The sequence below is a fragment of the Diaporthe amygdali genome, assembly GCF_026229845.1.
Source record: "Diaporthe amygdali strain CAA958 chromosome Unknown NODE_9_length_1275696_cov_64_842800, whole genome shotgun sequence".
NCBI lineage: Eukaryota > Fungi > Ascomycota > Sordariomycetes > Diaporthales > Diaporthaceae > Diaporthe > Diaporthe amygdali.
The window spans coordinates 73821-86013 of NW_026517029.1; the positions used below are offsets into that span (position 1 = coordinate 73821).

The window sequence follows — 12193 nt, forward strand, 5'->3', positions numbered from 1 at the left end:
ACTTATCGTTGGGCGACGTGATTTAATTTGTCTACGTGAATTGCAAACGAGTTCATGCCTTGAAGGGCGTCTCGAAGGGACGTTCTGCCTGGGGGGTGATCCTGGCCAAATGTCTCCGCTGCCCGTTCTTCCAGTCCACCAACGCCGAGTGTTGAGTCACCCTGTTGTCCCAGACAACGACCGTGCCTTCCTCCCACTTGACTCTGGCTTGAAAGTCAGCCCCGTATGCCAAGTGGTCATACAGGAACTTCAGAAGCGCGTCCGACTCTTCCTTCTTCAACCCGACAATCTCCCGCGTGACTGCTCTCCGCGTCAGCATTGGTCCATTACGTCAGGCTTTCAAGGAACACTCACATTGTGGGTTGACATAAATGGCCTTTTCACCTGTTGCTGGATGCGTTCTCACAATGGGATGAGCATGATACACCGGCTCCCTTCTCACTATACTCCCTCTCGCGACGGCGGCATTGACCTGCTCAATACCAGAATGCACGGCTTGCAGCCCATGCAGTCGCTCCTGGAACAGCGGGCTAAGCCGCTTGTATGCCTCTGCGGCATCAACGAACAACGTGTCACCTCCCGTCTCGGGCTTGTCCAAGATGTACAGAAATGTCGTCCCCGGCGGTTGAGCCTCATAAGAGACATCTGAGTGCCAGGCGACAGAGCTCGTCCGCGTCTCGAAGAATGTCTCGTGGCTCTTGTCACCCTCAGCTCTGTGGACGAGATGGACCTCGGGATATCCAGCGGGGGACCCGGATGTTGGATGAATGTGATGCCTTCCGAAATACCCGCCCCACTCCAAGGCATCCTTAATGGGCAGGCCAGCAAAGTCCTGCCCACGGAAGGCAACGACCTTGCGCTCGGCTACAAATCGGGCTAGTTGGTCCTTTCCCGCGCTCGAGAGTTGGGAAAGCTGGACACCGCGGACTTCTGTGCCGATGGTTGGCGTCAAGTCGACAACCTTGGAATCTGCGGGGAGGAGGTCCTTGAAGGAGGTGTCGGCATCCTTGCCGTGCTCGTAGTGTTCGAATGGTGTTAGGGGAGGATACTTTTGGCTAGGATCCCACGTGGGAAGGTAATTGGCATACTTTTTGGGTTGAGGGAAAGTGTCAGTAAAGCAGATGAGTGCTACGAGTTGCCTACGCCTGTCTGGTCGTGCTGATGATGTGCAAGATGTCGTGCAGAGGAAGTACGAAAAGACAACAGGAATTCAGACGGAGTCGGGGCTTGTCTCACCTTGGCGGCCTTGATGCCCTCTTTTCTGCCTTCCTCAGCGTCCCTGTCGACACTATGTGCTTGTAGTTGCTTATAGTCACCAGTGCCGGACCGGGTCGAGTGTAGCTTTAGTTGGGGCTGAGGGACGGTAATGGTCTCGGTAGCGGATGGTGCCATTTTTGCGAGGATTCGTGCACTTGATGTACAAAATTGGTGTTTCCCGAGGGCGAAAGGGGGTTGGGAAATTCTTGCTTGATGTGCACTATGAAGGTTTCTAGAGGAGCAAGAGTTCTTTATATACCTACCGAGTAGTGTTCCGAGGGCAGCTTGATGACCCCATGCGGGGTATGGGCCATCACCACCATCGAAGTGGCAGATTGCGCGAGGTGCCCTCTTCTCCCCAGTGGCCCGCCGCAGGTCTCCGACATCGTTTGAGCATCCAGTCTAATGCAGCAGAGCCCACGCTCCTTCCATGCGGAATTTTTAGGTCCTCGGCTAGAGGTCTTGTACCGCGTGATATAGCAATCGATAGGTATATTTCATTTGGGGATAAGACGGGGCTATGCGTTGATTTGACCATTCATCCATGCTATCTTGGTCCCAATTCCCACCTTGCACACGGATGTCGATGCTCGTGAATATCCATCCGGCTCTCGCAAACAACGACGACTCATGTAATGTGAGTGGGTGCTCCCATGTTGCTATCGCAGGACGATATCACGCAATCCCGCCACTGTTCTCGGCACCAATAGGACCGGCTCCAACGACATCGACCAACTCGAAAGCCCCGGGCGGTCGTCATTGAGGATCACGCAATGCCGTTTATCACAAAAGATATACCTCTGCTGCTTCTCCGGGTGAATGGCCTCGAGTACCTGAGTACCTGGCCTTGGCACCCTTGGAAATGTCAGGCGTCTATCCCCTCGCGAAACAGCCATGGGATAAAATTGGAGCAGGGACCCCTAATTGCCGGCACCTGTACAAAATTCGTCCTCCATATAGACTATGTACTTAGATATGTCTTAGGGACGAATTCCCTGCCTTCCATGCATACAAGATCCAATAGAGCAAGGATCAAGTCTCGACAAGTTCGATGCAAAGGGAATTGCAATTATAAATGTAGGCTCGCCCCAGCAGTCTAGTAAGCGCAGGTCCTTGAGGGTTTCGATTTCTAGACAAAGTCCAGCGTCTACGCTCACACTAGCTACCCTGAAATCACACAGATTTCCTGACAGTTTGGCTCAAAAGGACGCATCGCATAACTGCTAGGCTAGATGGCCACAGTATCGATCTCATCGTTTGGTGGCAACGCAGCCAGGCCAATGGCGAGAGTCAATAATGTCATTCCTCAGAAGTGTTAGTGTAAACATCTGACAGTGTGATCGAAGTATGAGTAATTGTCGGAGAGGCATCCATAACTTATTGGACAACAGTAGAATAGGAAAGTACTTGAGCTTAGCGCGGGTAATCCTCGCCTGGGATTTTTCGTTGTCAGCCAATCGTACACTCGATCTATCACAGACTCATCAATAACCCGGAAGAAAGATATAGCAGCAATTACGCGTTTGATCCTCTCTCACAGCAAACTTCGCACAAGGGCTTGCGAAAACGAGTTGTATAGTTTTGTAATTAGTGCACAAAATTGGAAGTATCTGAGTCAAAGCAGCATTTTGACGTGGCATCAGAAGGCGGACGGTTTAAGTCTCCTCAAGCTTTAGATATATCGCGCAAGGCTTCCTTGCGCGCCCGAGTTCTACACCTGGATACACCAATATGCTTAAAATCCATACCCCATAGAGCAAAACAGAAGTCCTGGATTACTCAGAGGTGATAATGTATATACCTGAAAATGTTCTATTTCATCTGTTGCGTTTGAAAGAAAATTAAAAGCGCAGTTCCTGTAGTTCTCGGAGCAAATAAATTCAGGCTGCGTTACTTTGAGCGGCTCCTGATAGTCTAGCGAAGCATTAAGGGGCGGAAACAGTCCGGCGCAACGTATAAGTTCATAATTATAAGGTTACCACAAAATGATCTTCAAAAAGAGGTTATCTCACAGAAGGTTATCTTACAGGAGGTGATCAATTAAAAGGGGCGGGGGGTTATCTTACAGGAAGTCACCCCATAGAAGGCTATCCAGTACGAGAATCTTGAAGGGACGAGTCTGTAAGATTGCTCTACAGCGACTGGTAATGCGATGAGGCGTGTTGCCTTGACAGACATACAAAGATCCAGCAAGAGACGGTTTGGTCTTTTCCGATAGTGGATGTTCCACCATCGAGGGACAGCTTGCTGCTACCAACATCATACAAGATGATTGGGACCTTCGGCTATAAGCATCAAATCTATATTCAGAGGAAACAAGTGTATATAGTTTCCTCCATAATCAAGTAATTACAAACCTAGATTCTTATTCTCTGAATATATTTATAATCATTTAACTAAAAAAAGGGTTACAATATTTTATAATGCAAAAACAAATTAAGGTAAAAAATGCAAATACAAAGTTATTGTAACAGAGAAAGAACAAGAACAAGAGGAATCAGAACGAACCTTAGAAGGAGCAAGAATCCAGAAGACCTAGCCAGAGCGACCTATGTCCAGCTCGCATTTTATAACGTATCAAGAGGGAAAGTTGGAATCTCTAGCTATAAGCATGAAATCAATGTTCAGAGGGTGTGGGTCTATCCATTTTCCTCTGTGGCTAAGTAGGATCCATTAAACAATTACAATATTAACACATACATTACAAGCAGTCGGTAGTCCCCCAATGCCTGTGGACTAGGTATAAACACTTTCCGTGATTTGATTGACCTGCAGCCCGGTCTCTGCCATGTTGGCATCCCTCAAAAACTCGAGCGGCATCCATACCAGATGACCCTTCACTTTGTCCAACTTCTTACGTATCTCGATGGGGTCCTGCATACGGTCGAAGATGTGGCCTGCCTTGACACCTTTAGGCGGCAAAAACGTATCGTAATCTTCAAACGTTTTTACTGCCTCTGTATATCAGTGTTGCCATCCTTTACATTCGTAATACGTGCAAGCATAAGGGAATAATCTTACCGTGGTCATCAGGATCAGCATGAAACAGCTGCTGGAATACTTTTGTGTTCACAGTGGCCCGTTCCGTCCATGTCTCCCACAACTTGTCACTCAACGGATCCTCGACGAACTTGTAGCTCTCCGCTGCTTCGCCCTGGTCCCAGATGTCGTTCATCGTGGTCTCTCCCGGTGGCCGTGCGTTCAGATCGTCGGTTGCGTCATTCACCTGCGGCGGCAAAAGCCCCAGGTGCTCCCGCCAAAGATACCTCCGCAGAGTTGCGGCATGGTACCCAGCCTCGAACTCTTTGCCGTCCATGACGGATGGAATCCTGTGCGTGTCCTCCATGACGATACTGAGTTCGCTGTCATGGTATCCAAGCTGGCTGCGGTCGTTGAGATTGCTCGACCCACACACCACGATGCGGTCATCTACAATGAGAAGCTTGGCATGGATGTATAGCTCTTCCTGGATCCAGTTGTTGACTTCATCTTCCTCGTCGCCTTCCCAGATCTCGCCGAGTAGCTTGCCCGTGCTCGCCATGGCACAATGAGCCACACTGGCAGACGATTTGGACTCGTCTTGGCCTTCCTGCATGGCCTCTGCGAACCGCCTCTTGATATCTTCTGTATGCTCTTGATCTACAGGTTTTTGCGCCTCATCCTTGCTCTGAGTGCTTTCCTGGTCGTGGGTCTTCAGGGCCTGCCATTTACTCTTCTGACCCATGTGGGTATCTTTCTCCCCATGCACATCTGTCGTGCCGTGAATGCCGGATCCCATGATCTCTTCTGCCTCGGCACGCTGGACATCTTGATACTTGACGCCTGACTCGGCCTCCTGCTTCTTCACCGCGGGAGTCACGTTGAGGCGGTCGTAGCTGCGGAGGTTGAAGATGAAGATGTGCTGCGTGGGATCCACACCCTCCTTACGGACCTGCTCGAATATGGAGTGCTCACCGCGGCAAATGGATTTGTACTGATAGTCCATGATAGCTCGAGTGCCGATAGCAGCGTCGTCCCGGAGATCGCCTGCAAACCCCGGGATGGCAGGGATCATGATGATGACACGGAACTTGCGGTTTTCCTTCCCAGCACGGACCACAGCATCCACAATAGCTCGGCCGACGGTATTGTGGATCGGGGCTTGCTGGTCACCAGTGGCGGTGATGAAGAACTGGTTCTCAATATAGACATAATGCTCTGCCTGACGTATGATCTCAGAATATGCGTTCTGGATGGAGTGGTCCGTCAGGATGCCGCTTGACCAATCAGCGCTGGACCGAACGATCTGAGCGTGGATCGAGCCTCGGTTCTCTAGATTTTTGGACTCCATTGGTGTGGGTGGGTGGACAACGTAGTCGCCGACAGGATGCTTGGGCCGCTGGACGCCAACGAGGTCCTCGTCCTCACCCTGACGGCCCCGCAGCTCAAGCCAGTCAAAACGGTCATCGCGCTTGTACTTGTCGCGCTTCACAAAGTTCCAGCGCAGGACGAAGTGCTCTGCAATGTCGTAGACACAGGGCCCGATGAGGCCCATGGCGACGTCATGCCACGGCATCCGGCCATATTCTGCCTTGCTGACCTCGTTCTGCTTCCAGTCATCGACGTTCTTGAAGTCCATGACGCGGTTGTTGTTGAAATCCTGCCCGGGCCACATCTCGTTCTGGATGCCTTCGGGGTGCAGGTCGGACAGCTGGTGCTGGTGGTTGTCCCAGCGGCCAAAGCAGAGATCGAGACCGCCGATAAAAGCCATCTCGTAGTCAATGACAATGAATTTCTCGTGATGTGCCCAGTAAAAGGTCATGTCGGCGGCGTTCTCGAAGACGTTGTGGTCCGGGTGTCGCATGATCCTGATGTTGCCGTAGCCGGGAGAGCCCTCGGGACAGAGGGCCTGGAGGGCATGCTTGGTGTGAGCTGAGTTGCAGGTTATGGCGGCCTCGACCTCTCGATAAACCACGACATAGATCTGGACACCAGCCTCAGCGCGGCGCTTGAGGATCTGGTCCAGCCGGAACTCCTGGTTGTAGTAGGGGGGCCTGCGCATGAAAAGCTCTGGGGAGAGCCACCAATCCTCGATGTAGATGACCTCCTTGGCCCTGTCCAGGGCCTCGGACACAGCCCAGAAGTAGTCACGGCCGTCCACGTACCATTTGATCAGGTTGCCGTCCCGCTCGGGGAAATAGGACTTGAAGCGGTGAGACTCGCAGATGTTTGTGCGCTTCTCATCACAGGCCTTCTCATGTTCCTCGTCATGGCGATGCTGGGGGTTAAACTAGCACCAGGGCGGGTGGTCAATGGCAGTGCTTTTTGAGATGGCGATTCTCTTTAATCATGAAAGGGGGGGGGGGCACGGGGATGGGGAGTGCGATGTGTACCAAGTTTGCAAATTTTCCAATCTGATGCCTGCAGAGAATGGGCGTGTCAGTATGGGCCAGGCAGCGCGACGATGAGGCGCGAGGGAAGAGGTAGGTGGTTCACTAGGTTGGGAGAAGAGGGAGCGGACGCACTTCTTGTGAGTTAAGCCAACCTTGAGGTTGTGGAGATGGGTGCCCTCGAGCTTCTCCTTGAGCTCGTGGAAGGGGTGCTTGATCTTTTCCTTGAGGCTGTGGTCATCATCGTGGTCGCCGTGCTTGGCCCCGTTGCCTTGTGCGTGATGAGAATTAGACATGACGAGGGGCTGGCGACAGAGACTCGGATGGTCAGGGCGGGGGCGGGGCTGATTGATCGGCTGAGGAAGGGAGGGGACCCGAGGGGAAGGTAAAGGGGAAGCGTGGACGGGGTGCCCGCGCAATATGTAGTCTAGACAGAGTGAGTGTTCTGTGAGTGTGTGTGTGTGTGTGTCTCTGTCTGTCTGTCTGTCTGTCTGTCTGTCTGTCTGCCTGTCTGTCTGTCTCCCCGTGTCCGTGACGGCGGCTGCGGCTGGGAGTGCAATGCAGGTGCAGTCGTAGAGCATGGGTCAAAGCAGGTGTACATCCAAGTTCGAATCAGGATATGCGTGGAGGGGTAGGTGGTGGGGGGATGGTGGATGATGGATGATGGGTGGATGGGTCGCTCACAGTACCGGGGAATTGGCAGGGGTGACTGCGACGGTGGCACATAGCACATCCATGCACGTATGTAACGGTATGCACGAGCTGTGCCTGAAACAGGGTTTGGCTGGGCTGTGGACTTTGGGGGATACGGTGGGCAGTGCCAGCTTGGTGACCCAAGCCTGTTCGGGTGTCTCTCTCTCTCTCTCGCTCCGTCGTTGCAGCACGTAGTCTAGCAATTGATTATATGAGTATCGAGAATATTCATTTCTTTACAGACCTACGTGGGCTGGGTGAGACATGCTGCCTACAAGCCATCGAATAGATACTGTAACCTTCCAAGGTTGCCCAGGTGGGCTGATTGAGTATCTTGGTCCTTGGGCATACTGTATCATGTACCCAGGTTCCCAGGCAGTCAGTCTAGCCATGCAAGCAAGCGATGACGTCGAGCTCGCACTGCCCTGCAGCAACACCAAGTGCCACCTTACGTCGCAGTGCATATAGATACCTAAGTGCCTAGCTAGGTAAGGCACAGTGGGTAGGTGCCTAGGTAGACATAGACCTGGCACTGTACTAGGTAGTGTAAAGGCACGTAGATGCACCTCACAGAGACCACAGCTCTTTGCCAGAAAGGGCCGAGAAGGAATGCCACTGCACTACCTACTGCATAGTAGTATGATGACCGACGTAGGGACATAATACAGGAGGCATTGATCCAACAGGTTGTCCCACAAGAGATTATGCCCCATGGGAGATTATCCCAACGGAAGGAAGACAATCATCCTCTACACGCGGTTGTTTGGGATTCAGGGAAGCTCGATAGACTTCCCAGCCTTGGGTACTGTACAGTACCCAGTCACCCAGTCTCTGCTGTACCTGGCTGGCCTTGCCTGTCCTGTCCTGTCCTTGGCACTCGTCATCGCGACCACGGCACCAATGGCACACGGCACTACGGCACTGTACTTTAGGGTCCTAACGTTGTGTTCTACGGCTCTCAGAAGCAGGACATGGCGTATTTAACACCATCATCAGAGCAGGCCAGGACATAGGACAGGGCAGGCTGAAGTCCGGGCATGCTGGCATGGTGGGCCAGGGCAGGGCAGAGCAGCGCAGAGCAGCGCAGATCAGATCAGATCAGATAATGCATTCTAGGATCCATTCAGGGGACACCTGCAGTATGAACGGCAAGCTCACCGTCTGTCCACCTCGACTAACATCGTTGCACTCTTCTCACTGCGGTGCGCTGTTAGCCACCCGACCTTCCAGGGATGCAGGTAGGTATTTACAGCATGTACCGTTCCTCTGAGGCCAATTGATGAGGGGCGGTCAAGCTCGGGGGTGGGCCAGGGGAGGAGGGGAGGAGGGGAGGAGAGCTCCATCCGTGTCGAGTCGCGCCTCGACTGCGGTGCATTGTGCGTCCAATGCATTGATGAGCTGGTTTGGTGAACTGCCATGTGTCTCTAACTCCCGCTCCAGAACATCCACACCACACCACACCATACCGTACCACACCCACACCACAATTCCCATAGACCTTCGACCTCTTCCAACTCTTGTCTCCTCTGCCTCGCCGACACCAACACCACAAGCAAGCACATACAGACCAACACCACAAACACCGTCAACACCACCGCCGTCATGTCCGCCCCCGTCATCCCCCCTGGTGGCACCTTCTTCGACGCCAACACCTTCAAGCGCTCCTTCGTTGACGTCCCAATCGACGCCGACAAGAACAATGCCATTGCTACCAAGGAGTTCATCGAGGCCGCCGAGTCTCTGACCCCCATCTTCGGCACGCCACCCCATCCCGTCGGGCAGATGCACCTCGCACCTGGAAGCTAACAGCCCGGCTGCCAGACCTCCTTGGCCCCACCACCTTCTCTCTCGTCAAGAACGACATGAACGGCAACATCACCGTACGGACAAGCCTCCGTCTCCTCCCCTTCCTGCAACGGACCCCTACCCAGACAGCCAGCACACGCGCCGATGCTGACTCTTGCTCTCCCCCAGAAAATCAACCAACGCTACACAGAGGCTACTGCAGAATCCGCCACCTTGCAGGAGCTTGTCGTCAACGAGCTCAAGTCCAAGAAGCACGTTGCAACAGAGGGTCTGTTGTGGCTGACCCGGTGCGTCTCCTGTCCCCTCAAGACCACCTCTCCGCCCGCTGACAAACGCCCGCCTTGATGGAAAACAGTGGCCTCGAGTTCATGTGCCTCGCTCTCAATGCCAACGTCAACAACAAGTCCGAAGAGCTTGCCACTTCCTTCCGCAACGCCTACGGCACCACCCTCAAGCCCCACCACAGCTTCGTGGTTAAGCCCCTTTTCAGTGCCGCCATGAGCGCCTGCCCGGCGCGCAACGACTTCTACAAGAAGCTGGGTGACGACGAGGCCAAGGTAAACGAGCTCATGCAGCAGTACCTGGCCGCTCTGGACAAGATCATCGGCATCCTGAAGGCATTTGTCAACAGTAAGGAGGCCAAATGGTAGATATGCCGCGCCGGCGCCCCTCTATCATCTGCTGGTCGAAGGAGGATGGTCGCTCACTGGCCGGTCGATTGGGTGAGGGGCCATGTATAGCCAGCCACACAGTCTCTATAGAACCCGGAGAATGACCCCGGCTGAATCTACAGCAAGCACAGTCCAGTTTCCAATTCGCCTACCCCCACACAGCCGACATGTAGTATGGCTGGAGAGACACCGTCGAAGCCTCATCCTTTATGCGGCATCTTGAGCTAGCTTTCGGCCAGGCGCCGTCACGACCCATATTCCCGTCTCGCCACCCTTTCACACAGCACCTTAAGTGTTTTCCCTGCCCACAAAAAGTCATCCATGTCCAAATACACCTGAGCGCTCAAACGGGCCCAGAACCTCCTATTGTGGTAGAATAGTGGGATAAAGGTCTGATAATCGTCCACCAGCGCCTTCGTCATCCAATTCCAGATCCTCTCAGCGTCCTCGTGCGGAAGAAGGATATCCCGCACTCTCGCCTGCACTTGAGAACCATGGCAGTGAAGTTCTGCTGCACACACAGGGGCAGCGCCCCGGGCGCTGACCTGCCACGTTTCTGTTTTGACTTGCTCGTCCACCACTGACGCGGAGGTATCCGAAATAGTATCTTGCAAGACCACCAATGGCATTGCAATATTAACCATGGCACAATTCGTGAAGCGTTCTGTTTTCCCGTGCTCGTATCCCATCACCCACGTCCCGAGCATCTGCGAAATCTTTTCGCCGCCATGTTTCGCCAGCGACCGCATGTATTGCTGGATTCTACCCTCCCCACCCAACACTCTCTCTCGAAATTCAATAGAATCCTTTACACATAAATACGGCGAATTATCAAGGGTGCCGACATACTCAAAGGCGTTCACAAACGCGCTCTTCGCGCTCGGCGGCAGCGGATTTGCCCTTGACGTGGCGCCGGGCAGCGGTATGTAACCATGAGAAGTCGGCACTGTTGAGCGGATGAGGTGCTGGTTCCGAAAGGGGACATAGAATACGGCGCACCCACGCGGCGCTAGCAGCCACTTGTGACAATTCGACACGAAGAAATCTGGGTCCAGGGCCGTCATATCTAGGTTCATCATACCGATTCCCTGAGCGCCGTCTACTATGGACAGAATACCGAGCTCGCGGCACGCCCTGATCATTTCCTCATAAGGGAAGCACACGCCTGGTACGGAGGAGACAACGTCGAAGACCGCAGCGCGGGGTCTCTTGAGCTGCCGACTTTGGTGCACTGCTTGCCTGAACTTGGCCATGATGGCGTCGTCAGAAATGGGATATGTCAGTTCGATGGACCTGCTAGAAACCCTCCCATAGGCTGAGTCCACGACATAGTCGACTGTTTTGCCGATGGCACCGTAGATTGTGCTGAAGTGGATGATCTCGTCCTTTCCATCCTCGGACCAGGGCAGGCTGCGCAGGACTTGTTCACCGCAAAGCGACCATCAGTTATAAGAACTACACGAAAGGGAGATGAGGTCCATTAGTGGAGTGCTGAATTACCGACCTGTGTTCAGGCCGACTGTAGCATTGGCCACAAAGACAACCTCGTCCACAGAGGGCGCGTTGATAAGCCTCGCAGCAGCCTCGCGGTTCTCGTCGAGCATTGCAGGGAAATCATAACGGATGAACTGGTCAGGCCGGCGCTCGTGGAGGGCCTGGTAGTGCTGCAGCCTCTTCTGGATGTGCACGGGGATGGTGCCAAAGGAGCCGTGGTTCAGGTTGTGATAGTCCTTGTCGAAGAGGAACTCGCTGTCCCGGAGGCCCTTGCCAAAGTCCAAGGGTAGCTCTCTTTGAGTATCTGGCTTGTCCGCGTCTCCGCCCACGGCCGGCTGCAAGCTGCGCGTTGAGGATGTTCGTGTCATCCTAGGTGCGTGCAGGAATGTCTTGGGTCGAGCTCGTCGTGAGGGGGACCTGGAGCGTGGCACTTTGTTGCCGAGGGGTGGTAGGATTATCTGGTTGAGAGCACCCAGCGATACTATGTGCTGGACGCTCCGGGTACTAAGTGGTAATCTGTAGCATTGATGGTTGATAGCTCACGATCCGTGGGGTGAAGGAGGAAGTGCAAGATGTTGAGCTGGCCGCAGCGGCCCGGGACCGGATCGGAGGTGTACCGGGGAGGGGCGTGCGTGGGCTATGTAAATTTTGAGTTGCCGGCATCCAACAACGCCTTTCCAAAAGTGTCTGTTTCGATGTCTCCCTTCTGCTCATGGCAAATACACATCATACGATCTTGCACTGAAAGCTGACTCATTCAACTCATAGCACATGTAACTGTCCCTTTAAAGTATTCGCTGCTCCATGTATCTTCAATGTCGCTATTACAATATAAGCTTGCCGGACCCTAGCCAGCTAGCTCGGCCAGAAAGAAGGGAAGGGGGGGAAAAAAACTAAACTTGT

At 53.5% G+C, this 12193-nt stretch overlaps 5 protein-coding genes across 5 annotated transcripts; 2 read left to right on the plus strand and 3 right to left on the minus strand.

The window, feature by feature from the left end:
• Positions 1-52: 52 nt before the first annotated feature.
• Positions 53-1392, minus strand: J7T55_012829 (TfdA family Taurine catabolism dioxygenase TauD; the record flags this gene model as incomplete). Its single annotated transcript, XM_053141458.1, has 3 exons — positions 53-300; positions 355-1087; positions 1237-1392. 3 exons carry the CDS (start codon positions 1390-1392, stop codon positions 53-55), a joined length of 1137 nt encoding a protein of 378 aa, XP_052995178.1.
• Positions 1393-3993: 2601 nt separating this feature from the next.
• J7T55_012830 (phospholipase d p1) lies at positions 3994-6922 on the minus strand (the record flags this gene model as incomplete). Its single annotated transcript, XM_053141459.1, has 3 exons — positions 3994-4166; positions 4279-6526; positions 6782-6922. 3 exons carry the CDS (start codon positions 6920-6922, stop codon positions 3994-3996), a joined length of 2562 nt encoding a protein of 853 aa, XP_052995179.1.
• A 1108-nt stretch (positions 6923-8030) lies between these two features.
• On the plus strand, positions 8031-9125 carry J7T55_012831 (uncharacterized protein; the record flags this gene model as incomplete). The annotated part of the gene is made up of 4 exons (XM_053141460.1): positions 8031-8263; positions 8316-8528; positions 8615-8695; positions 8816-9125. 4 exons carry the CDS (start codon positions 8031-8033, stop codon positions 9123-9125), a joined length of 837 nt encoding a protein of 278 aa, XP_052995180.1.
• Positions 9126-9181: 56 nt separating this feature from the next.
• On the plus strand, positions 9182-9775 carry J7T55_012832 (het-c2 protein; the record flags this gene model as incomplete). Its single annotated transcript, XM_053141461.1, has 3 exons — positions 9182-9199; positions 9294-9412; positions 9481-9775. The coding sequence occupies 3 exons, from the start codon at positions 9182-9184 to the stop codon at positions 9773-9775; spliced, it is 432 nt and encodes a 143-aa protein (XP_052995181.1).
• A 266-nt stretch (positions 9776-10041) lies between these two features.
• On the minus strand, positions 10042-11658 carry J7T55_012833 (plp-dependent transferase; the record flags this gene model as incomplete). Its single annotated transcript, XM_053141462.1, has 2 exons — positions 10042-11216; positions 11301-11658. The coding sequence occupies 2 exons, from the start codon at positions 11656-11658 to the stop codon at positions 10042-10044; spliced, it is 1533 nt and encodes a 510-aa protein (XP_052995182.1).
• Between the last annotated feature and the right edge of the window lie 535 nt (positions 11659-12193).